The sequence below is a fragment of the Schistocerca nitens genome, chromosome 2, assembly GCF_023898315.1.
Source record: "Schistocerca nitens isolate TAMUIC-IGC-003100 chromosome 2, iqSchNite1.1, whole genome shotgun sequence".
NCBI classification, from domain to species: Eukaryota; Metazoa; Arthropoda; class Insecta; order Orthoptera; family Acrididae; genus Schistocerca; species Schistocerca nitens.
The window spans coordinates 190,481,679-190,508,387 of NC_064615.1; the positions used below are offsets into that span (position 1 = coordinate 190,481,679).

The 26,709-nt window shown below is 41.8% G+C and overlaps 1 protein-coding gene across 2 annotated transcripts in view; it reads left to right on the forward strand.

Annotated features, from left to right (window-relative positions):
- LOC126235876 (acyl-CoA Delta-9 desaturase-like) overlaps positions 1-26,441 on the forward strand; it is a 60,253-nt gene extending 33,812 nt beyond the window's left edge. For both annotated transcript variants that reach the window (XM_049944784.1, XM_049944785.1), the window contains exons 2-6: positions 21,509-21,747; positions 21,867-21,997; positions 22,118-22,323; positions 22,886-23,071; positions 24,918-26,441. In XM_049944784.1, the coding sequence (XP_049800741.1) occupies positions 21,522-21,747; positions 21,867-21,997; positions 22,118-22,323; positions 22,886-23,071; positions 24,918-25,431 (1,263 nt within the window). In that variant the 5' untranslated portion in view covers positions 21,509-21,521 and the 3' untranslated portion in view covers positions 25,432-26,441. The remainder of the gene's footprint in view (positions 1-21,508; positions 21,748-21,866; positions 21,998-22,117; positions 22,324-22,885; positions 23,072-24,917) is intronic.
- The last annotated feature ends 268 nt before the right edge of the window (positions 26,442-26,709 follow it).

The window sequence follows — 26,709 nt, forward strand, 5'->3', positions numbered from 1 at the left end:
GACAGTGAAACGGCTTAAAAACCACTCCCATGTTTACCAAATGTATACTAGCTGTCAGCCTGCGTGCTATTTTGCTGCAAAGACTATGAAGCTCTGCGCAGTCGGAGTAGTGTCCCAGTATATATTTTTCCCTAAATGGTAATGTAAATTCCAGTTTAACCAAGCAGTCATTGCTCTGGAATGAAAACACGAATTGGAATAGCTGGATTAGGCATATGCACCCCTATCCTTCTTCACGCGGTTTCCGTACTTTTCTACGCTTTCCAGTGACATGCAATTGAAATAAAATATGGAGCACATGAAGAGCTCAGTATTAATAGTTTTCTCATGTTTCATTCGTTTCAGTAAAACATATCCTCATAAACGGTAAAGTATATATAAAGTGGTTTGTCAGGAAAAAAGCCTCGTCGTTGGTTTACCCTCCCCGTTTGTTACAAATCATTTTCAACGTTTGTGGGAATATGTCGGTGTTATATGTTACAGAACGTTTTATCAACAATAATTGCGTCTGAACTAACGAATTTAAAATTATTTCCTTTGGCGGTTGTACTTTGGATTGGAATGGATTGTTTGGGGGAAGAGACCAAACAGCGAGGTCATCGGTCTCATCGGATTAGGGAAGGACCGGGAAGGAAGTCGGTCGTGCCCTTTCCAAGGAACCATCCCGGCATTTCCCTGGAGCGAGGTTGCACCTTCAACGGATACTGTTGTAACCTTTAAAAAGTTTCATGGCAACTTCAGGCCGCACATGCTAGTAATGTTCTTCGGTGTCAGAATCTCCGTTTTACCCGGGTCTACGTGAGCGTTGTTAATTTATCTACGGCTCACTTTTGATTAAATAAAAAGTTTTAGCTCTGATAAGATATTCCACAAAACATAATTCCCACACTGTATTTATTTTTTAGAGTCAGCTAAGTAGATCTAAAGCAAGAGATGCTTCTCTCCAGAGCAAGATTTGCTGTATTGTTGTATTTCTGTCCGGAATCTAACTGGTATGATTGTATCGTCCGAAAACAACAGTTGCAGTTAGGTGCTACAAATGGTTCAGATGGCTCTGAGCACTATGGGACTTAACATCTGTGGTCATCAGTCCCCTAGAACTTAGAACTACTTAAACCTAACTAACCTAAGGACATCACACACATCCATGCCCGAGGCAGGATTCGAACCTGCGACCGTAGCGGTCACGCGGTTCCAGACTGAAGCGCCTAGAACCGCACGTAGGTGCTACAGTTACACAACATAGACAATCATTAGTATGTGGCCATAAAAAAGCGTCCCGTTGTGGAAGACAGAGGAAAGTACTATACTGTAATCCAGCCACATGCTAGTTGCTGTCTTTTGATATCAATTGACACATATGGGCCACAAGGACGTAACTTTTAAGTGTCATTTTCGCGGAGCTAAAGTCGTTGCCGGGGCATGTTTAATGAGAAGTGATACGGCCAACCTAATAGTACTGGCGACTCCACCAGGTGTCAGGCTGCGCGCTGCTGGGCTGGTGACGTAATTGCGATTGCAGACGTCTGCTGTGGCATAATGCATGAGGTAGTTGGCTAGGTCTGCACCGCGTAACAAGGTCACTGTCGGGGTATTCCTAGCGCGTTCCCACGATGAGAACGTGAGCTCATGGCCGCAGCACTTCTGTATACAATGCCTTGCAGCTGACGTGGCACGGCCGTGCAACAGATGATACAAGCCATTGTCAGAGAGGCTCGCCGAAGATCGTATGCGTTACGTTACGCCTCCAGTGGACAATATAAGCAATGCGCGGGTATATTGTAGTATCATTGCCGCAGCAGTCAGACTTTAAGTAAAACAGTTTTCTTGCTGTAAACAAAACGACTCCATTAAAACACTGACAGGTACGGATTTACTTGTTGAAACCTGGTACGCCGGCCGAAGTGGCCGCGCGGTTCTGGCGCTGCAGTCTGGAACCGCGAGACCGCTACGGTCGCAGGTTCGAATCCTGCCTCGGGCATGGATGTGTGTGGTGTCCTTAGGTTAGTTAGGTTTAACTAGTTCTAAGTTCTAGGGGACTAATGACCTCAGCAGTTGAGTCCCATAGTGCTCAGAGCCATTTGAACCATTTTTTGAAACCTGGTACTATCCGGTGTCGTTGCAAGTGACGCGCAGCTGCACACTATTAACATCAAGCGAAAGCTTCGTATTCGACAATAGTTGCCGCACTCCAATTTTAATAGGATATATACGCAGAATAGTTCGTGCGACTCTATATTTGAAAAAAAGGTGACGTTATTGTCGCGAAACCCTGCTGTATAAACTAATACAACTGTTATCAAGATTGCGACAGTTCTGTTACCTCCTACGGGTGTCTCGAGTATGGTTCATTAGAATAGGGGTATTCTAAGCTTGTCAATCATTTCCCACAGTATGTTCCTTAAGTTTCTTGATTGAAATTTTCAGTTGGATATAGTCTAATTTAAATTAGTTGTCATCTACGTTTAAGGTCGAAATTTGCGACAAGTACTGTCTGCAAGCAGCTACCATGATGCTCCGTGGCAACAAAAAAGACTTTAATGTGTCTCCCACAAAAATCACAAAAAAACCTAAATTCACATATGTTACAGATCTCTGCAGCATCACTAAGCATATTGAAAAACTGTTAGTAATTTTGACCAAGGCCAGAGTTATGTTTTTTCTTGAAATACGCGAAATTTTCGCGTCGTAGTGTAGTTAAGTTTTTTGTCGAAATTTTCTCGCCTCCTAATGGCCATTGGTGGCGAGAGGAGTCGAGTCCTCTCGCTGTCAAATAACCAATTACTGTGCTTCGAATCAGAGTAGTGAAAATAGTGTCTGTGCGAATAGAAGCTTTTCCATAGCATTCTAGCACAACATTGTTTTGCTGAATGTGTTTAATCATTGCAGCGTAGGTCCTGTGTGCTTCATTTGTTAAAACTTGTTCCTCCATAGCTCTCTCATTTTGCTCTGTCACTCGTTCCCGAGAGCTACGTTACTTCTCAAGTTGTTTACTTTATCATTAATACATGGGTAACACAATCACGGAAGTTAGCCAAAACCTATAACATTATTACGTCGTAAATACATTTTTTTAAATGTCTGAAACTACTAAAGGAATTAATGCATTAGCCATAGTCATGGCCGTGTCGAAACTGAAAATGTAGATAGTTCTGATGAATGACAACTCGTGACCCGAAGTCGTTGCCAAGAATGACTGAAAGCGAGTCCCGGGACTCGCCCTTGCCGGCTGCTGTTATTTGTATTCCGATCCAGCATTGTGGCTGGGCCGCATGCAGCGTCCAAGTGCAGTTCGTTCTTGTAAGCGGACCCGACTGTAACGCGGCGTCGCGGTGTATGTTTAGCGCCAGCTACGTTCGTCGCACGTGGGCTATTTTGAGGACGACATGCCGATCTCATCTTGAATGGCTAACGCAGACGAATTTGCACCGTTTCTTGGCACGAGCTCTGTTCCTCGTTGGCAACCAAGGTCTGTCTGATGCCTCACATGTAAACATCGTTCAGAGCTTATCAGCACTACGTGAGCACATGCACGTATGCACAAAGGCCTAGAAGTGTCGACTTGAAATGCTGCTTGCAAATTAAAGACATTCAGTGCACACCTTTCATAGATGAAGGTGTATATTTTATTAATCGAAGTTCCGACAACTGTTTGTATTTTAGGCTTCTTATAACTTGTAGTATTTGAGTAGCTATGCAAAGATGAGGACACTAGCACAGTAAACGTCGGACAAAAGACCAATAACAACAGCACTGATTTCGGTGCGAAATGTCCATCTTTAAAGTTCAGATATTTTAATAATGCTTTCGATAATGGTCTCGCGAATCAGTTACACGAGGGCGAGCACTGTCTTTTAAAACCTTTATAAATTAGTCTCGCCGCGGTTTCTGTCCACATTTTCAGGCTGATCTTTGGAACAAATGTAGGTTTTCACTGATAGATTGATGAGTTTCATATCGACGCACACTCTGCTGCAGAGTGAAAATCTCATTCTGGAAACATCCCCCAGGCTGTGGCTAAGCCTTGTCTCCGCAATATCCTTTCTTTCAGGAGTGCTAGTTCTGCAAGGTTCGCAGGAGAGCTTCTGTGAAGTTTGGAAGGTAGGAGACGAGGTACTGGCAGACGTAAAGCTGTGAGGACGGGGCGTGAGTCGCGCTTGGGTAGCTCAGTTGGTAGAGCACTTGCCCGCGAAAGTCAAAGGTTCCGAGATCCAGTCTCGGTCCGGTACACAGTTTTAATCTGCCAGGAAGTTTGATGAGGAATGTTGTGAAAGTTGCCAGTCATAGATACTTAGTTCTAACCTTGCGAAGGTGGGGCGGGTCGCTGGTTGACAAATAAATGGGAAAGACTTGAAGCGCTAATACTTATCGTACCTGTATTTTACGAAAACCTCCTTCGTTTTTTGTCCGTCTACATTATTTTTTGCTCATGCGTGTTATGACAACAAACCGACACATAACATTGGTCAAATTAGCTGGAAACCTCCTCACACATTCTTCTTAAGTAATTCTTCTATACACATTTTGGGAACAATAGTGCTGTTAAAGAATTTACGAGTTTTTAACAATTAACGTTAGTGATGTGCATTATAAACAGGTCTACAACAAAGATTTTTCGTAGTACACGGTCTTACGAAAATGGGGGCACATAGGTTGTAGAAGGGATAAAGGACAAAATAAACAAGAAATATAACTACAGTAGGTGATATTCTTTAAGTCTTGAGTCCCAACAATATAAAACATCGAATTTTGAAAATTTTTGCAAAATTGACGTTTATCGTCATAGTAAACGGCAGATACATGAAGTGGCAAAAATTAAACACTAAATTGTTTTCAGGAGATAGATTCACTTTGGAACCACTGGGGCATACAGTTCTCAGCCAACCATCGTTTCTCGAGATATATTTGAAAGCAGTTTCGCGTTTTACCTAAACACAATCCCTAATCTTGGAACCTCCATGAACTCGCAGAGCCTGAAATACATTATAGTCCTAAATAACAAGCAAAAATGGGTCTAAAATATAATAAATTTGTTAAATGTACACACTGCTCTAGTGTTTCATTAAAAAGAAACTCATGAAAACAGCAGTACAAACTCAGATTATGCTACAATAACTTTAGATATACTTAATTTTACAATGATTTCCTCAATAAGATCACTATTAAAAACATCACAATCCCCTGATGCCACGTAGCACAATGTCCGTGCCGACGGTTGCATTGAACGCTGTTACGTGACTCCTACAGTGCATTACATTCGCAGAAATACCTTAGTGTTCCACTAGATGCCTCTTGTCTTGCAATAGCATCGGTTTTTTCATGCGAAAGACAGTGATACTTCTAAAAGTTAATAAAGTTGTGGTTTCAGGCATAAAAACACTGTTAGAGGGTTAATTCTCTAACAGATGGCAAGAATTGCATTAGTGTCTCTCTTCATGTAGAATGAGAATGTTGTGCAATTTTTATGCCTCAAATAACGAAGAGTACCTGGTTCCAAGCCACTGAATAGCTACCACACTTTTCTTTATCTGCTCTAGGCGGAAGACTGCAAGAAATCGAGAGCACCACGGCTGATTTAGTTACAGGGGCACAGTAGATAACACCCTACAGAAACATCGTATGACCGGAGAGAGATTTGAACAACGCTCGTGTTTTTTATCACTGTACCTCGTTTGCTCAGTGGACACAATGTATAGAAGTTATGCATCGTCTCCCTCCCTTTTTGACTGATTGATTTTGTGTGTGTGTGTGTGTGTGTGTGTGTGTTTTATCGCTTAGGCCTCTTTCTACATAAGCCGCAGGTAAACAAATGGATTTTTCTCCCTTCACACTTCATTTGATTGCTATTGTGCATGTAAAATGGTAGGAGTTACTTGTGCAGCTGCACACTGAATTGCGCTATGACGTAACTAAAAGTAAACCTGTTTGAACATCATAATGCATAACCAGGCATGGGTTTATTGGAGGAGTATGCCATTGTCTTCCCGCGACATCTGAACTGGCTCGGCTTGTTCAGCCAGCTATAGGGGAACCTAATCGTTTAAGCAGTTAATTATAGAATGAAAGACTTGGACAGTCTGAGTTACCAATTTATTAACTGGTTTGCAATTTATTAATGAATTTGTTCTGCAGAATGAATTTTAACTTTGCAGCAGAGTGTGCGCAGATTCGATTTTGACCTTCGTTATTTCCAAGCTTCCTGTGATGTGTTAACTGTAGAACAGGTTTTTGCCTCCACTTGTGTTAATGAATATCAATAAAGATAGTTGCTAGTGGTGTCAACGGCTTCTGTGCAGCCGGCCGGAGTGGCCGAGCGGTTCTAGGCGCTACAGTCTGGAACCGCGCGATCGCTACGGTCGCAGGTTCGAATCCTGCCTCGGGCATGGGTGTGTGTGATGTCCTTAGGTTAGTTAGGTTTAAGTAGTTCTAAGTTCTAGGGGACTGATGACCTCAGATGTTAAGTCCCATAGTGCTCAGAGCCATTTGAACCAAGCTTCTGTGCACTTCGAGGTATAATGTTCTCAGAACAACAAAACTCGGACCCGAATCTTAAAATAATTCTGTTGAGTAGCACTGTCCGTTATTTCACCAATTATTGGCTGCGGGGATGTTAACATCTCGTTGTTGGGTGGTCGGTATCTCCCGCACGGCAGCCATAACACGGGAAGCGGGCAATAATGAAATCTTCCGCCGCCATTTCGCAGAACCTAGTCATCAGTCACTGGCCAGTTGTTGTAGCAGCTAACGTCCACTAGGCAACACACTGTCTTTAGGCTGGAGCGGCGCACTGGAATGTAATAATTATCTGGTAGTATTTAATGAAATGTTTGTTTTCTTCAATTTATTAGCTTTCAGAGGATGCCCTTCAGCCAACTCAAAGGTTAAATGTCAATTATGACGATACCAACGTAAGTACAACTCAACATCCAGTCCCCGAGCGGAGAAAATCTCCGACCCTCACGGGAATCGAACCCGTGTCCCTTCGTTTGGCAATCCGCCGCGTCGACAGCGCAGCTGCCGAGGCGGACCAAGGAAATGTTTGATTCTGGACAAGAAACTGGCGTTTTCAAATATGATCGAGTTTCACCAGCGATGGTGCACCAGTTTCATTGTAAATGAATCTTTGTTTATCGATTTTGTAGTAAGGTGTGGCCATTTACATTCGTGGTCTCAAAGATGACGACTTCCGAAACGACCTGTTTCATTAATTTTTTTGGTGTAGCTGTCACTAAAGAACAGGTTTTTCAAAATTGAGTCAATGCATTCACATCTTCAATTTTCTGTACATGAAGGATGGTGGTAGGGTGCAAGCAAGTCATTAGCGAAGCTGTTTGTTTAGAAACAAAACCGTAGGATACAGATACACGTCAACAAACACGCTGATAGAGCGACTTGGTTTTTTTTTACACGTTTGGCGTCGTATGTGCGAGGGCTAAGTTAAAACCGGTGTGTGGCAAAGAGATGACATTAATCAACGATTTTGCAGTAAATTTCCGTGGTTCAAATGGTTCAAAGCACTATGGGACTTAACATCTGAGGTCATCAGTCCCCTAGACTTGCAACTGCTTAAACCTAACTAACCTAAGGACATCATACACATCCATGTCCGAGGCAGGATTCGAACCTGTGACCGTAGCAGCTATGCGGTTCAGGACTGAAGCGCCTAGAACCGCTCGGCCACAGCGGCCGGCTTCCGTGGGTCGAACAAATGGATAGTTATAAATGTTTGCTTTATATAGTTTGTCGGCAGTGATGGTTAAGAGTAATTTGGTGAAAGTTTATGCGGAATATATTTTGTCAGTTTCAAAAGTTGAGAAATGGGCGGCTTAATTGGTAAGTTTTCTGGAAGAAATCACAAAATTATTCTCACTAATGAACGAATATGATATTGGGTACGAAGATGCCAAACACATTGTCCCAACAATCTATGTTGTAATCCTGCTGTTCACAAAGAAGTGAAAGAGGATTCCTTGATTACGGATTGACAGAAGTCTGTTGACTTCGACCAGCTCATGTTTTCTTTCCGGCCATTGCGTCTCAACGTTGTTATGCAAATTCTTGTGTTGTAGCCATTGCGAAGTGTTTATTGTGCCGTGTTCTCTTTGTCACCATGTAAGTTTTACAGCTGACCCTTTTTTAATTTCGATTTGCCCATGACAAATGATACGAAATTGAACGTGAAACTATCAGTTTCGATTTTACGAGCTTTCGTTACGCCCCGGTCTCAGTTTTTCTTTCGTAGACGCCCATTCGCAGCAGTTGATAGCTGGTAACAGCGGGCAGTAGATGGCATTGTCAGGTGGAGCCTTAAAAATAAAACATGAATTAATTGTGAACAGCACAGTCGTATTTCAACAAATGATGGCGCGCTTCCGTATCAAAATACACTTAAGATAGCCACATGATTTGTGTAATTGGTATAGTCAAGAGTTTGAGTAATTTTTAACTATGAAAGTTCACCAAACAGCATTGGAGAAGCAGCTCCGGAGCACAGAATGCTAAAGGGTAGCTGGGGCGTGGGGCGTGGCTATTGATCGCATGAAGTCGGCGTCGGGGAGCTGTGCTTAGACACTCTCTCTCTCTCTCTCTCTCTCTCTCTCTCTGTGTGTCTGTGTGTGTGTGTGTGTGTGTGTGTGTGTGTGTGTGTGTGTGTGGGGGGGGGGGGGGGAGGGAGGCCGCTTTTATATAACTCTTAGTATCAAAGTTTGTTGTAATGGGTAATCTTTCAGACCTTCTCGGCGTTGTTGATGAATGGTGGGTTTTCTGGTCTGTTGTCCATTTATGCACAATATTTCGCCGCGCGGGATAGCCGCGTGGTCTTGGGCGTCTTTCACGGTTCGCGCCTCTCCCCCGTTTTAGGTTCGAGTCCTCCCACGGACATGTGTGTGTGTGTGTGTGTGTGTGTGTGTGTGTGTGTGTGTGTGTGTGTGTGTGTGTGTGTGTGTCTTGCCCTTAGCATAAGTTAAAGTTACATTAATTAGTGTGTAATTCTAGGGACCGATGACCTCAGTAGTTTGGTCCCATAGAACCCTACCACCACAATATTTAAATGGCCGATAAAGTCGTCTTCTTCATTGACTGTTTCCTTCCCTCTCCCTTTCCCTCTCTTCCGCACAAAACATAATACACATACGATTAGTTTCCTGCTTCCACACGGTTTAAATATAAAATACTTTTCGTTTCGCGAGCGGAATGTTCAAACAGGCGGAAGTTGAGTTTAATGTAATAGATGAAAGATAACTCCGTGAGCCTTGTGCAACATTTCGTGTCTGCGTGCGGATTTCCCTTTTCCTGTCACGCTAACAAAGTTCCATCCTGCCGAAAAGATTTCTATGTTATGTAAACTTGGAGAGTTTTTAATCTAGCGCAGACCTAAAGATACAAGCAAGTCGTCTTAACCTAATAAGCATACCCGTTTCGTTAATAACTAGTTTTCCAGATACTTTGCCCGGCTTCTCTGTATTAGCTGCTTCTCACCTATTGTTAATTGGGACTCTACATTTATATCTACATCTATACTCTGCAAACCACCGTGAAGTGCATGCAGAGAGTACGCCCCATTGTACCGGTCATTGGGTTTCTTCCCGTTCCATTCTCGTATCGAGCGCGGGAAGAATTTCCATAATTCGGATAACAGCTTCGGACGATTAAATGCCTCTGTGCATGCTGCAGTTATTCTAATCTTGTCCTCACGATCCCTATGTGTGCGATACGTAGGGGATTTTAGTATATTCCTAAAGTCATCATTTAAAACCGGTTCTTGAAACTTTGGTTGTGGGCTTTCTCGGGAGAGTTTACTTCTATCTTCAAGACTATACCAGTTCACTTGCTTTAGTATTTCTATGATGCTTTCCCATGCGTCAAACAAACTGTGACCATTCGTGCTCCCCTTCTCTGTGTATGTTCAATATGTGTACATGGGAATATGGGTTATGACGACAAAGGAAAATCATTGATAAGACCTATGACATCTGCGCTTGATACACATCTGTTTCATTACATTGCACTGTTTTCTCATCTAAAAGCTTGTCCTAGGGTTTTCATTGATTTCCTGAGCTCTGTGGGACTATCCAAGGCAGAGTTGTTTATCTGGTTGTGTCGTAATTCAGTACATGCAGTTTCAGTTCCGTTGTCAGTAACATTACTCAACGGGCCACAATTGAATTGCGGTCACAGACGAAGGTCGCTTATACAACTCATCTGACCATTTCGGATTTATTGGAAGAATCCTAAGGAAGTGTAATACACCCACTAAAGAGATAGCTTATGAAACCCTCGTTCAGTCAATTCGTGACTCTTCTCCAGTCTGGTATCCTTGCTACTTGGATTAACGGAAAATATATCAAGACGCATACTGCTTCCCCGAACTATTATCTCGGGTATTGATCACGACGGTAGAATTAGAGAAATTCGTGGTCATGAAGAAAAGTACAGAACTTTTCATTCTGCATACCATCTGCGAAAGGAAAAGAAACGGGGGAAAATGACGCTGGGACACTGTACCATCCGCGACACACCGGATGGTGGTGTGCAAATGTATAAGTAACTGTCAGAAAAAATACCGAAAAGGCGACCAAAGTTATTATTGCACTCCCCCCCGCTGAGAACAGTGTACTTGTATGTGGAATAGCTACAGGGTGAAAACACTACTGTGATACAGGAGTATCACCGTCGCTCCTGTGATGTAAGGGTGGATGCGAATGATTTTCACGCTCTTGTTTTGTTCGTCGGTTTCCTAGCTACAAGTGTTCCACCTCTCCCTAAATGTCAGATACCACCCTCATTAAGCATCTACAACACCAGATCGGAAGCGGCCAGCATCGTGGCTGTACCTATGCATAACACTCAAGTCTTTCTCCATTTCATCCATACGGCTCTGGAACAAACCACTTTGCACTGAAGAATTAATCCAGGCTTTATCATTTTATTCCAGGCTGTATCATCGGCGTAGTTGCCCTCACGGCTTATCCAAGTTTTCTTTCTGTCCAGTAGTTGTCACGTTGTCAACACATCCATACTTTTTCCTATTTACTGTTTCTTCCTGCCATCTCAAATTCTAATCTTAACCTAGTGTTTCTCGCGTTTCCTGTAACCAGTCAACTTTTTCTGCGTGGTGGATTCGTTCTTGCACCGACCATACATTTCTGTTAAGACGTCATTACTCACATTCGACAAGAGCACAATGAGGAACTTGATTGATACAGTGTTAATAAGTTTGGCATTCGTTGAATTCCATATAATCGCCACTATACTACTATCGCTTTGTTATATTAGTTTTGGTGATTAACAAAACACGTGTGGCTGGATAGGGTGGATAGCAAAGTGCGGCTGTTTGCTGACGATGCTGTGGCGTACGGGAAGGTGTCGTTTTGAGTGACTGTAGGAGGATACGAGATGACTTGGACAAGATTTGTGATTGGTGTAAAGAATGGCAGCTAACTCTAAATATAGATAAATGTAAATTAATGCAAATGAATAGGAAAAAGAATCCTGTAATGCTTGAATACTCCATTAGTAGTGTAGCGCTTAACACAGTCACGTCGATTAAATATTTGGGCGTAACATTGCAGAGCGATATGAAGTGGGACAAACATGTAATGACAGTTGTGGGGAAGGCGGATAGTCGTCTTCGGTTCATTGGTAGAATTTTGGGAAGATGTGGTTCATCTGTAAAGGAGACCGCTTATAAAACACTAATACGATCTATTCTTGATTACTGCTCGAGCGTTTGGGATCCCTATCAGGTCGGATTGAGGGAGGACATAGAATCAATTCAGAGGCGGGCTGCTAGATTTGTTACTGGTAGGTTTGATCATCACGCGAGTGTTACGGAAATGCTCCAGGAACTCGGGTGGGAGTCTCTAGAGGGAAGGAGGTGTTCTTTTCGTGAATCGCTACTGAGGAAATTTAAACCAGCGTTTGAGGCTGACTGTAGTACAATTTTACTGCCGCCAACTTACATTTCGCGGAAAGACCACAAAGATAAGAGAGATTAGGGCTCGTACAGAGGCATATAGGAAGTCATTTTTCCCTCGTTCTATTTGGGAGTGGAACAGGGAGAGATGATGCTAGTTGTGGTACGAGGTACCCTCAGCCCAGGGGCGGATCCAGGATCTCGGTCAGGGGGGCAAATTTTTTGGTACCTGCCTTCCAAAAAATTAATTCCAAATAAAAGCATTAATACTCTTATGTACGCGCGCGCGCGCGCACACACACACACACACACACACACACACACACACACACACACACACACACACACACTCTGCTTTTAGTTTGTGTACCGCTATGTGTTAAGTGTGTTTAATGAAATAACTTACTGCATTACCTACAAAATATTTTACAAATACGACACGTGCACTTGAAAAACTCTGTGTTTGTCTGCTAATGTAAAATAATCTATAAAAATGCTAATGTTCGTTTCCATTCTTAAATCTTCGAAATTAGTGCACCAATTGCTTTCATATGACAGAATGCTGCCATCGAATTCGCGCATGTGTTTATACGCAGCAATGACGATTCGACTGCGAAAAGTTATAATAGGGTATTTGACTGTGTTCAGGAAATCATATTGTTAATTACGTCAGTATCTGTTTAAATCTGCTGACCGTAACATTTATATTCTTACTGTATGAGAGAATGGATTGTGAATGAATCAACAGACGTTATTTTCGTGTACATTATTACATTTGGCTAATTAATGTTTGTTCACATTCCGCATCAAAGTGAGAAGAAAGCCAAAATGGGGGAGAAGCGTTCATCCAGATCGAAAACGTGCAATTGCAGAATAAAAGGGACTGTCGTAAGGTTCTCACTATTTGCAACTAATGAGAATATTTTCAAGTATTCCTTCGGCGTTCATCGCTTGATTATCAACACCATCTCTTTGCAAATTGCCACTAGAAACAAAATCTTACATACGCACAGCAGGGAAATTGGTAAAAAAGGGACGCAGATCGCTCATGCCTCAGCGAATATTATCACTTTATTCGTAAGTATAGTTGTTTCTTCTGTAGTTTATTCACTAAATGGAAGAGGCTTCAAGGTCTCCTTTTGAATTGTTACATCAAACTGCGTGCCATTGTTTGGATCTTCGACTTCAAGTAAAACGTACTAGATAGGCCGACGTAATCAGCCCCTAAAGCAGTCGGAGAAATAAGATCGGTCCCGCACCAGGGGGGGGGGGGGCGGCAATTGCCCCCCACCCCCCTGGATCCGCCCCTCCGCCACGCACCGTATGATGGATTGCGGAGTATGTATGTAGATGTAGATGAAGTAAGGCAGGGGCCTGAAGATCTTGCCAGGTGAATACGAAGAAAATGTAGTCCCAGGATAGTTCGCAGTCAGTGAAGTATGTCGCCCTGGATAGGCAGCCATGCCACTGGAAGCGGTGCAGCGAGTTGGCGTCGGCAGGTTGCGGTAGGCCGGTACGTTGGAGGTATCGATTCCGGCGGCCGCTCGCCGTGCCGGCTCCCCATTGGCCAGCGGCCGTCAGCTGAGGCTCGCGCCATCTCTGGTGTGACCGACCTCCCCGTTTTGCTCAGCAACCTCCCTGCGTGTCTAGCACTCTCCTCCGTGCAGGCCCGCTTTCGCAACCTCGTCACGGGAGGCGTTCGTGCTCGCCCACGTTATCGAAGAGCAGCTCGAGGCGTGATACATTTTTATGGTTCGGCTCACGGATAAGACTCGTGGCGCAATCGTGTCACACAGCTTGCGCTGCTATACCCCACAAGGGACATTCTCGCTGACAGAAGTCAAGAATAAAAATAGTCGGGTTGCAACACCTACGTATGCATAGGGTGACCAGATGCAATTGTTTAAAAAGGAGGACAAACATCTTCAAAACGGAGGACAAAGGAAGAAAAAAAAGGATACATCAAACGGGTCAACTGCGGATGAGGATACCACCCGTCAGCTTTGGACAAGTCACGTGACTGACGGTAAAACTAGTAGTTAATTGTTACTGGTGGTCAGGTGGTGATTCCCAGAGCAATATTTTTTTATTATTTTAAATAAAAAATAGTGATTGTGGTGACAGTGTGGCATCAAATGTTTTTATATTTACGCGTAGTTTTCAGATTTATCAAAGACGGCTGCCTAAACGCCACTCCTGATTGGCTACTTTCATGTGACTTGTCCAAAGCTGACGGGTGGTACCCTCATCTGCAGTATTCCCCATTAAAACATATGTTCAATTTTAATAAATGAGTTTATTATTTATAGACATAACATACATACATTCCTTAACAATTATTGGTACTTTAAGAAAAGAGCAATAGAACGGGACGAATTGTAAATTTAACTGTATTACGCTAAACTTTGCAAAAAAGCCGGACACTGTAAAAATCCGCCCGGACCCCGCAAAAAGAGCTAAAAAGGAGGACATGTCCGGATTAATCCGGATGTCTGGTCACCCTACGTATGCATTCCCCGAACCACAATGCAGTGCACAGTGGAGGGTGATGCTCGCTCATAGCAGCGATTTTATGAGTATGCCATTGGCGTCTTAAACCATGGGAAAAAAACCTGCTTATCCACGCACCAAAATCACCCATCCCGCCCTGCGCGAATCACATTTAAAACGATCCCTAGACGGTGAATTAACTGCCAATATTTCCCGGGTGCGCAGTAATATTGAACGTCTAGGAGTGAGAATATTAAGAGCATCAAAAACATCGGAAACACATTGTGCTAGGTAGAAATATTGTGCGTCTATGGGCAGTATTGATGATGTGCTTGACAGTCTCTCGAATTCTTTACAGACCAAGCAGATTAGGTTAGGTTTGTAGTCCTCAGCCTCGAAGCAGCGTACTGGTTGAGAGGCTGGACAATTCAGTGATACAAATTTAAATTTTTCGCTATACATCACTTTCAGCAAATGGCCGTATGGTTTCCGACTTTAATGTCAGTTCCCCAACTCCATTCTTTCAGTAAGTAAAGCCACCCACAATCCTAAGATTGGTTTAACCACCACACTTTAATAGACATTGTACCATAGAAGGTGGTACGCCGTTGCATTCCTCTGACATGAGAACGTACTTCGTCGGTCAATTATAGACTGTCCTACAGTATAACGTGTACTCTAAACCACTGAACAGTTTTGCATTCTCATGCATCAAACCAGTCTCAGGACTGAAGACCACAACAACAACATGCACAAATCATTCCCAGAGGTAAAAGAAGTGATAAGTGAAAAAAAAAAACCTCGGATTGAGGACTGAACGCTGCACCTATCGATCTGTAGTGAAACATTCACCGAATTAGCCGCAGAACCACGTACCTCCTTTATAGTGGTTTCCTTAGCAAGGTACGGCAGATTACCTTTATTCTGAACCAGTCTGATAGTTACGACGCTAGCGTGCGTTTCGTTGCTTCCTTGTTTGTTTCCGTGAATAAAAAAATTATCAGCCAAATTTTTACTTTTTGGATTGCAATAGGAAGGAATATGCGACTTTGCATGACCAATCACAGTAAAACATGAAATGGTTCTGCGAAAATAGCCAAAGAACCAGACGTTCTTGAGTGAGTGATATAGATATCCATGTTTGGAATTAGTTGGAGAGCCAGGAAAACAAATCGGAAAACAGACTGGAGTGAAAAATGGTTCAAATGGCTCTGAGCACTATGGGACTCAACTGCTGTGGTCATAAGTCCCCTAGAACTTAGAACTACTTAAACCGAACTAACCTAAGGACAGCACACAACACCCAGCCATCACGAGGCAGAGAAAATCCCTGACCCCGCCGGGAATCGAACCCGGGAACCCGGGCGTGCTGGAGTGAAAAGCGCGATTGTGAGTAAGAGTGAAAAGCGTGATAGTGATTGTACTAATGATGAAAAAGGTGTAGTGTGCCGAGTGAGTGAGTGATTGATCAAGGAAGTTTCGTGATAGTCGCCAGAGTTTAGAAAAGTCAGAGAATATTAATTATTGGAAGATGGGTATCCGTCATGAATAAAGCATACAGGAGGAACACTTGAAATCTGGAAGAGCCTCTATTCAATAAATAGATGACAAACGTCTGGTGATAAAACTGATACTGGTTAGAGTTATAAACTTAATTTTTGTTAATTATATAAATATATAAATTGCCGGGTTCGATTCCCGGCGGGGTCAGGGATTTTCTCTGCCTCGTGATGGCTGGGTGTTGTGTGCTGTCCTTAGGTTAGTTAGGTTTAAGTAGTTCTAAGTTCTAGGAGACTTATGACCACAGCAGTTGAGTCCCATAGTGCTCAGAGCCATTTGAACCATTTTTATAAATTGCCTCGTACAGTAAACTTCTTAGTTGACAAATCTGTATTGTTTTCCCCATTGCCATGGAAGAAAAGGCTGCATGTGAATTCAAGACAACCCGCTCTTCGACTTCTATTCCCGTATAACAAGAATAAATTTGGTGTTGGGAGGGGGGGGGGTGGAGCGGAGGAGAGAGAGAGAGAGAGAGAGAGAGACGCGGATCGATATACGACATTGATAACAAGCAATCTGGGTGTTATCCTTTCCACAATTCTGAGACGGTAGACATTCTATCTCAAAAATAATAATGAAAACTAAAATCTAATAATAGATGTCGTAGGGAAATTGAGAAAAGAGTAGCAATGCCCAAGAGTGTGTGGCAAAATAAAAACCTTCTGCTGAACAAGCACATAACCTTATCTACTAACAAAGACTTGTGGAGACTTTTACATGGAGTGACCTGACATGTGGATGCGAAACCTGGCCGTCTGCAAAGCAGGAGAAAGCTCGCCTTGAAGCTTACTTCTGAAGCAGAATTTAAAGAAATAATTGGACTGACAGGAAAAAGAATAAGATGGTTCTGCAAGAAACAGGAGAGAATGGAGAACTATTGAAAGTTTTAAGGCCAAAACAAACCAAAAATCATTGGACACACTGACGCGGTATTCTTTTACAAAACATTTTCATTTTCGTAGCAAGATCGTTGAACAAAGCGGGAAGACGACCGAGAACATCGTCTTTAAAGGAAAATACAAGTGAGATGAGATGTTTTATACTTGGGGATGGAAGTCTGCCGAAGAGAGGAATGTGTGGTTGCAGAGACAAGGCTGTGCTTTGAAAGAAGAGTAACTGAAAAAAGCTGTGTGTGTGGGGGGGGGGGGGGGAGTGATCTCTTCAACTTCTAACCTCTTATAACAAGAATAGATTGGACAGGGGGGGGGGGGAGACGCGGATCGCTTGCATCTTTGTTTGGTCAATTTCATTTATATTTCCATAATTTGGATAATAGCTTTGGACGAATCTGAATTCTACTCCTTGAGTGTTTTTAGTATTGTGTATCGCGGCCCATCGGTACAGACAGGACGATTTTATTGGAAGCAGAGGAAGTACAGAAACTAAAAGAATTTAAGGCGTTGGGTCGTCGTCATTCAGTATGATAAAGTCACTAACAAATGGCGTATATATGCTATATGTGAAAGTGTATATGAATAACAATACTTGACACTCAATACCCGTGCAAGTTACCATAAAAATTACAGTTAAAAGGTCAAGAACGATGGGGATACACAAAGTCTGCAGTACTTCAGCAGCACTTGTAGTTAACGGACGGTTCTCTGGCCCTTTCCACGTCACGCGAGAGCGGCGTGCTGCTGATTCCGCGCATGCGCATTTGTAGCCTTCGGATCCGCAGCGTGGGCGCCCAACGGCACAGCACGTAGGCACTGCCCTGCGTCACATGACCCTCGCGTGATGCAAGGGTGCGGTTACTTCGTGCCCCGCCGTAGTCCCCTACGCCAATTCTGCCGACGGTTTTCATTTCCAGTACAGCACCTTTACATTTCAAAGATCACCCGCCAGTAGCACAACCTTCTCTTCTTCCGGTTTGCATTATCTTGTGTGTCTACATGTGTGATTCGTGCGAATTAAAAATTCCATTGACATATCCTTCGCGGCAATCTGGTGTTAGGCTCACGAAGAGCAAAAGGCTTTTAAATATTTACTAACGTAAAATATTTGTGCTTATTTAACTTTTAAGAAGTTTAATAGGCTCTATCTTGTCTTTTGTACAATGCAAAACTTATCAAAGGGAAAGTGTGCGAAAGTCAGGCGAGTCTAATATTATTAGTTACTGTCGTATAATGTACATAAAATTGGAAACAGCTCCTCAGGAAATTTATGGAGAAGAGTAGCTCTCCCGGCACAATCAATTTTTTCCGTCGTTTTAGCCGAGACTAGACGAAGTAACTAATCCAGGGGTCAACCTTCTTCACCTACCGCCCACTTTTGAATCTGTTAATAGTAAAATTTTCTAACTGCCCAGCGGTTCCACAGTAATAGTGATTTTGAAGTAGGTAGATAACTTAATTACACTTGTAGAGCGAAGTTACAGCAACTGAAAGCTTATAATAATATGTGCTTAACAAATACTTTTAAGTACTTTGTCAACATTTTCTGAAAACATTATATATATATATATATATATATATATATATATATATAAAAATTGGTTTCCAACCTTACTGAGTTCGTTATCCCCCCCTCCATACACTTAATCGCCACAATGAAAAACAATTTTCTTCGAAGACATCCATTTTCAAAATGACGAAAGAAATTGTTTATTGTAAATTTCTTAATAAACCACGAACTAATGAGTTAGTGACAAAATTGGTACCGTTTTATTCCTAGCAATCCTTTTTAGAGAATGATGACGCAATTATCAGTGAAACAAGAGTGCTACTTAAAACTCCTGAAAAAATGAAGCTATCCGTACTTTGGATAGTCAGTTGTAACAAAATACTTCTCTCCCGATATTTATTTCATTCATATCCTGCACCACATTTAAAATTATCATAAATTGTAATGTTTGAGCAATAATTACGCCTAGTGCCTGTAAATCGTTTGATCATAATAGTAATAGTAATAATGTGTAGGCCATGCAGCAGTGTAGTACCCATTACATAGTTACTGTTGTGTTGTGCTGTGCTGTCTGGTAGTTCGTCTATTTTTGCAAAATGAATAATGAAGCAATATCTGATCACTTGTGGAGACCATGTACCACTTAGAGAAAGCATTTCCATGAGATATTTAAGTATACGTGATGCTCAGTTTTACATTAAAGATATGTGGTACAAAGTATGTGTGTAGGGGATGTACTGTGTGAGGATGATGATCCCACATTTGTTACACAAACATTAACCCTGCCATAGTAATGGTAGTATTTAAAGAAAAATGTAATTATTGGTGCCTTTTATAATCAGTATTATTTCCTTAACAAAATGATGATAATTGTAATTGTAATCTTCTTCTTTCTTTCTTTTGTTTGCACAGTTATCCCGCGGTTTCGCAGGTTCGGCGTGGTTAGTTACGGATTTGACAACGTTAGTGTTAAGGGGTGGCCGGATGCCCTTCCTGCCGCCACCCCGTTCCCGCCCCCCCCCCCCCCCCCCCACCCCCCTCCCCCGTTCCCGCTCCGGGAAGGAATTAGTGTACCCCAGCTGTGTGCGTCTAGAGTAATCCATGTAATAGTGTGAACGTGTTGAGAAGTCTGCGAGTCGTGTAGCTGAGGCGGAATGTACCAGCCTGGTATTTAGGTAGTGGGATGTGGAAAACCGCCTAAAAGCTACATCCAGGATGGCTGGCACACCGGCCCGCGTCGTTAATCCGCCGGGCGGATTCGATCTGGGCCGGCGCGCTTACTCGAATCTAGGAAGCAGCGCATTAGCGCTCTTGGCTAACGTGGCGTTTAAATCATGATAATAGTTATGAAAAAATGGTTCAAATGGCTCTGAGCATTATGGGACTCAACATCTGTGGTCACCAGTCCCCTAGAACTTAGAACTACTTAAACCTAACTAACCTAAGGACATCACACACATCCATGCCCGAGGCAGGATTCGAACCTGCGACAGTAGTGGCCACGCGGTTCGAGACTGAAGCGCCTAGAACCGCACTGCCACACCGGCCGGCAATAGTAATGATCTGTTAAAAATAATTTAGTTTCTTAACTGAAATACATTTGAACTCTTTTGTTTTTACGCGACAGAAAATTACATTTTATCCCTCTGGGGGTAATACCACCATGTTGGAAACCACTGATCTTGTGTGTATGGAAGTGAAAAGTGAGTAGAAAAGAAATTTTTGAAAACAGTGTTACAGAAGAATAATGAGGATTGGTTGGGTAAATACAGTAACTAATGAGATGCTGAATCGAGTTGGGGAAAATAGGAAATTCATTGCAAAACTTGATTCAAGAAGGTTGACAGGACACATCCAGAGCCATGAAGGAATTGTCGGTGTAGTAATGGGCGTAAGTGTGGGGGTAAATAATGTAGAGGGAGACCAAGGGATGAATACCGTAAGCAGGTCCGAATGGATGTTGGTAGGAGTAGTTATCCAGGGATGAAAAAGCTTGCAGACGGTAGCTACCGTCGTGAGCTGTATTTAACTAGTTTTTGGACTTGGGAGTACATTAGTGCACATTAACCACATAATTGTGACTACAATAACCTAAATATGCACCTCAACGTGTTTATAGTTTTGTGTGGAGTTATCACTTTTTAAATGAAAATGTGTAAAATACTTTTTACTTATTCCCAACATCCATGAGGATCCACTTCGCTTGGGCTCTGTGGAAGTTGGCATTTTTTCTTTGTAAATATTATTGTGTATTCTCGTTTTTCTAAAGTGTTCTACATCTTGGAGGATCTCCTCACTGTGGATCTGTTGGAGCGCAAAGTAAATCTAATTACTAACGACGAAGCTTTTTGATGATGATCTAGCTTTTCCCAGATAACAATAAAATATTTTTATTCGAAACCGCAATCTCAAAATAATGACTGGCTACTGGAATGAAGTGTCAGCAGCGGAATTTCCAGCATCTCTGAAACTGCTAATTACAGTTGCGAAGACGGCTGCCGTGAGGCGCCACCGTCGGAACAGTAATTGGTCAATGCCGCGCAAGGCCACTGTATTCGATCTCGGCAGACAGCGGCTGCGTCATCGGCACGGGCTTGCCTGCCCAGTTGGCCTCGCTCACAGCTGTTTTCAAGTTCGTGATTGGCGCCAGCTGGGTCGAGGTTAGCGGCCGGTCTTTCAGTATACGTCAGACGGAAACAACTGACGACGCGATTACGCGTTGATCGCGTGTGCTCTGACATGCGTGGCGTCATTGTGATTGCTGCTGCAGTTAGTAAACACGATAGCAATGTTATAAGAAACGAGTTAAAATTCACTGTTGCGGTGCATTGTTTATCACGCAGTGAAACAAATGAGTGTCACAGTGCTCCAGAGATTTTGCACAATTAAACAATGTCGTAAATGCTCTTATGTGAAATTTTAACTGTGTTCCATATCTAAATTCATTAGCAACGACGGCAAGCGTCGGGCACTTCATAACTTCCCATTTTGTAAATTAGACATGTATCCGAATGATGTCTGATTTCGCTGTTGAACGCTTTCTGCAGAAAACTTTTTTATCGTTAATAAGTAAGTTACAGAAAGGCATCTGTTAATGCAGGCGGCTTATTGTAAAATGAAAAATCGTATTCTTTGTTGCAGAACGTCATTGAAAATGGCCCCAAACATCACATCTACGCCGACGGGCGTTCCGTATGGTAATTCGATTCTGGAATCAAAGCAGATGGATCTGAACGAAGGGGAAGAGAAAAAGCCTGCACCTGAGTACAAGAGACAGATTGTTTGGCGGAATGTCCTCCTTTTTGCTTATTTGCATTTTGCGGCATTGTATGGTGCTTACCTGATGTTCAGCTCCGCGAAAATTCTGACCAGCATTTTCGGTAAGCATCTTCTAAATGTTTGATAGCAATCGTTATTTTAACATTCACAAAAAATTTTCAATTATCAGTGTCATTACTGTTCTTTAGTGTACTGTAAATATATACTTTTTCTTTTGTAGCGATCTTAATGTACCAAGTATCGGGCTTGGGTATCACTGCTGGTGCGCATAGACTTTGGTCCCACCGTTCCTACCAAGCACGTTGGCCCCTTAGAGTCTTGCTGATGGTCTTTAACACACTAGCTTTCCAGGTACAGTTTTATTTTGTATCTCCTTCCGAAAGTTTTTAGCGTATGTTTTGAACTGACTGTGCATTCACAAATTTTCGACATTAATACAGCATATTTATTTCTAATCTGGCATTGTTTCAGAACCACATCTTTGAGTGGGCTCGTGATCATAGAGTGCATCACAAATTCACAGACACAAATGCTGATCCCCACAACGCAACCCGGGGTTTCTTCTTCTCACATGTAGGTTGGCTCATGGTACGGAAGCATCCAGACGTGATGCTCAAGGGAAAGCAGATAGACCTGAGTGATCTGGAAAGAGATTCTGTTGTTCAGTTTCAAAAGAAGTGAGTATTAATGTTGAAAATAACTGTCAGCTAGTGTGATACTGGCACCACCACTCCCCCTCTCCTTTGAAGTCATACTTTTGGTGACATACTGATCAGTAGTGTTCCATTAGTCTTTGTAATATGCTCCTCACTTGTCTATGGTACATACATCCACATTGCTTTTACATATTTTCTCATGACATCTGCTCATCTCCCATCCTCTCAAAACCCTGCAAATAACTTAAACTGTGGCCCATGTATTTTCCTGACTACGTTCCCTGTCCACTTCCGTTTCAAAGTTAACAAAGCTGGTTCATTTGCCAGTTTATGCACATTTCAATATGCATCATTTAGAGAAACTCCATACTTGCTTTAATTGGTTGTAATTCTGCAGAAGCAGCAGATTTCAAGGACAATTTGAAATTAAAACAGGGAGATAGTTTTCAATTTGCATTCCAATTCTGGTTTTTATTGTGCACTAATAATTCATCACTTTTGTTGTCTTTTCAGAAATTGACCAATAATAGATTAGTACAGTAGTATCTTCATCATTATTTACACAAAACATTTTGGTTTGCAGGTATTATTTGATCCTGATGCCTGTTCTGTGTTTTCTGATACCAACTTGCATCCCCGTCTATTGCTGGGGAGAGACCTGGAAAAATGCATGGTTTGTGGCAACAATGTTTAGATACACTCTCACTCTCAACATATCGTGGCTTGTGAACAGTGCAGCTCACATGTGGGGGAACAAACCATATGACAAGTAAGTGTAAAGTATTATGCAAATAATTTGGAAATCAAATAGATTCATGATGGTGGAACTTGGTTCTTTTTTTTATTTAGTCATCTGTGAACAGTTTCCATAGCACAGATGTCAGCAAGATGTAAACAATTTCAGTTGTATTTACACTTGAAACATAACATGTGCAGATATGTCTAATTTAGTCAAAACTAAATGCAGTCACTCTCAGATAAGTATCCAACACACATCCAAGATTTCCTTAACACGAACTGAATGAGGTAAAATGTGATTTTTCTTGCACTGTAGTAGAAGTTTTTCCATTACTTATACATAAGTTGATTGAAAATATTGCTCATATAATTTGGATCTGTTTCTCCTCATCTTTCTTTAAATTTATATTACTGCTGGGTTTTATGTCAGAACCTGCCCTATACTCATTTATGTGATGCATAGTCGTAGAAATGTTTTGGAACCCAAAATTTTATTTCAGTGAAAATCGTACTTAGTTTAAATTATTATTATACTAGAGACTCTCTTGTTGTTGTAAATTGATTTTATAATGTTGGATATCATGCATCTCTTAGTATTTCCCATATTTAGATTTCTGGATATGGTTGTGTAGCTGTTATTCAAGTAGCAGCTTAACACACAGAGCTGAAGTACTCCCTCCCATCACTCCTCTGTTATGCAGTTAGTGTTTCTCCCTTCAGTAAGTTCAGCAGTCTACTCAAATTCTAACAGTATTTTGTCAAACAAACATCTATTCCTGTTATTTGAACTACTTATCCATAAAGATCTGAGATTACAGCACTTATTACTTGCGCTGTTCACCTACTTTTAGTTGTATTAGTAATTACATGATCTACCAATGTTTCTGAGATCTTACACCTGATTGGGCTTTTACACCTAGCTGGAGATTGTTGGTATTGGTCAGATCATATAAACTTATTGTGTGACAACTATCTTTGTGTATATCAATACAGAGATTACCCACTCTTGACTCTATAAGAGAATACATTTTTGGCCTCATCTAGAAGCACTTCCTTAAAAAAACTGTCAGCTAGTTGATGAATAAAGTCCAAATATCAAAGATTTCCCTCCCTGCAACTTAGTTTGCATGCAGCTATGGAAAACATTTCTGAACTATTTTCAACTGTGCATGGAGTAATCCCCTCATCTCACTGCTTACGTACATTGCATTCCTCCCCCTACCCCACAGTCTTACAGAAATGAATTAATCTTTCATAGTTCTCTATATTGCAAACACTTACTTCATTTTCCATCAGGCCACAGTCTTACATAGTAAATAAGTGTTGGTCACTCATCTAATTTACTTGACACGTGGAACACTTTGGTTCACATTTTTGTGGGGGGAGGGAGGGAGGGGGGGGGGTAAAGAAAATCATGGTTCCTGTTGCATGTGGGCCTGCAACTTTCCCTCATCTTCTGTATTGCATGGGAACTTCTGCTGTTCTTTTTTAACATGATAGGTTGCCACAGTCATACTTCAGCTAATATATCCATGCTAGAGAGATAAAAGGGTGCAGATGCTATTTACACAGATTTGACCGAATATCATATTTTTAATACCCCCCTCCCTCCCCCCCCCCCCCCCCCACACACACACTGCTTTATTTGTGGAAGGAGAGTGGCAGTCGTGTTCCATCTCGAGGCCGATTTGAGCAGTTTTGAAAGGGTGCATATCCCTCACTGCTGCACAGATTGAATTTGTGCCTCTTTATCTCTCAGGTACAGGCATGTATTTTGCTACCCTCTGCCTCTGCTGTTACAATGTTGTTTTTTGTTAAGTAACTTTCCATTGAGTTATCTCAGTAAGATAATTAGTACTTGGCTTTGTCTTTCGCAGGTTCATCAATCCTGCTGAGAACTTAAGTGTAGCAGTTCTTGCTCTGGGAGAGGGCTGGCACAATTACCATCACGTATTCCCGTGGGACTACAAGACAGCTGAGTTGGGTACTTACTCGACGAATTTTACGACAGCCTTTATAGACTTTATGGCCCGCATCGGCTGGGCGTATGACCTCAAGACTGTTCCACTGGAGATGGTGAAGAGGCGAGCTCAGAGAACGGGTGACGGCACGCACAGCAGTGCTGTGGAACAGAATCATGGTCATGGACACAGCCATGAGGGTGGTGTGTGGGGCTGGGGAGATCGCGACATCCCGGCGGAGGACACAGAACTGATAACTGGTGTTCAGGAATCTGCCGAGCCGTCCTTAACAGCAGAGACCACTGTGACATCAGCTTTGCTGGATGGAGAAGCTGTTCCAGAGGAGGAGGAGAAGGACGACGAGGTTGATGAGGGAGCTGCTGCAACAGTAGCAGAAACAACTGATGGTGTGAAGGAAAAGTGCTGCTAAATATTCCAGGGTGTGTGAAATGAAAGACTGCAGGAATGCTCATCTTGTGAACTGTTTGGAAAATTCAAGAGTTGATACCTGTGAGCAGCCCTTATAGTAGACTTATTAGATGCAGCTTAGTTTTTGTTTGATTTTGGAATAAATTTTTCATTGTGTATGGCACAAGTACTAGTTGAATGTGAGTAGGAGAAAATCTTACCCAAACCTCTCATGGCTGTGTTGTCAGAAGTGGCAGAAATATTTTAAATGTTTTAACTGTTTCTGGATGGAGGGAAAATGACAAAATACCAGTGAAAGTATTGTTGAACTTGTTGAGAATTCCCCATTCGGCATACAGCTTATTATGTTTTGTGTTGTACAAATGGGAATCGTTTGAAATAAATATAAAAACTCTTAATGATCTGTCTTGGAGTGACAAAAAAAATTCCACTCTTCCATTCATGTGGTCTCCTTATTTTGCAAGGAAAGTGTGAACAAAAATTTGATGTTTTGCAAGTTGCTTTTGCAAGAAATTGTCCAGATTATTTAAGAAATTTGATTTAGCCATTTTAAAAGTTATAAGATTAACATTTGTAGATGGCAGAGAAATTCTTATTTAATTGAACTTTGTATTTCACTAAAGGTATTTTTGTTTTGTTACTGTGTATGTACAATTCTTGATTATGTAATTCTCATACATTGAATGTATGTAGTAATTCATAATTGTTGCATTCCAAGAACACAGTGGGGTGCAACCATTGTGTATCTGTTACAGTGGCACATGCAGCACAAATCTGTGCCTGCCAGTTGTTATTTTGCACTTTAAACTTGAACAACAAAAATGTTTGTGTTGTGGCCCTACCTGCACTTGGAAGATATTTGTGTTATGTTTCTCTCCTGTCTTTCTTCCTGTTACATCTTCCACTAAGTGGTTTCTGTGTTAATTTATAAGTGTGTTACGTGCACTTCGCATTGAATCACATTACTCTAAAGCTGTGGTATTTTTATAAAATAAATGTGAAATTGAAGAATGCAGAAATTTTTTATTTAAAGATGTCCTTAAAGAACATACATTAAAATACCAAACATAACTTATGAGGATGTCAATTTCAGCACCAAGTTATGCAGTTTTAAATGGACCAAATCATTTAGTAGTTGGCTCCTTTTTATTTAGAAAATTCTTTTATTGTATATTCAGCCTCAGGTCTCACAAATGGTATCATAACTTATGTAGAATTCTTAGCAAGTCATTCTCAGATGATGTGCTCAAAAGAAAGAAAAGTGGATAGCAAAATACTA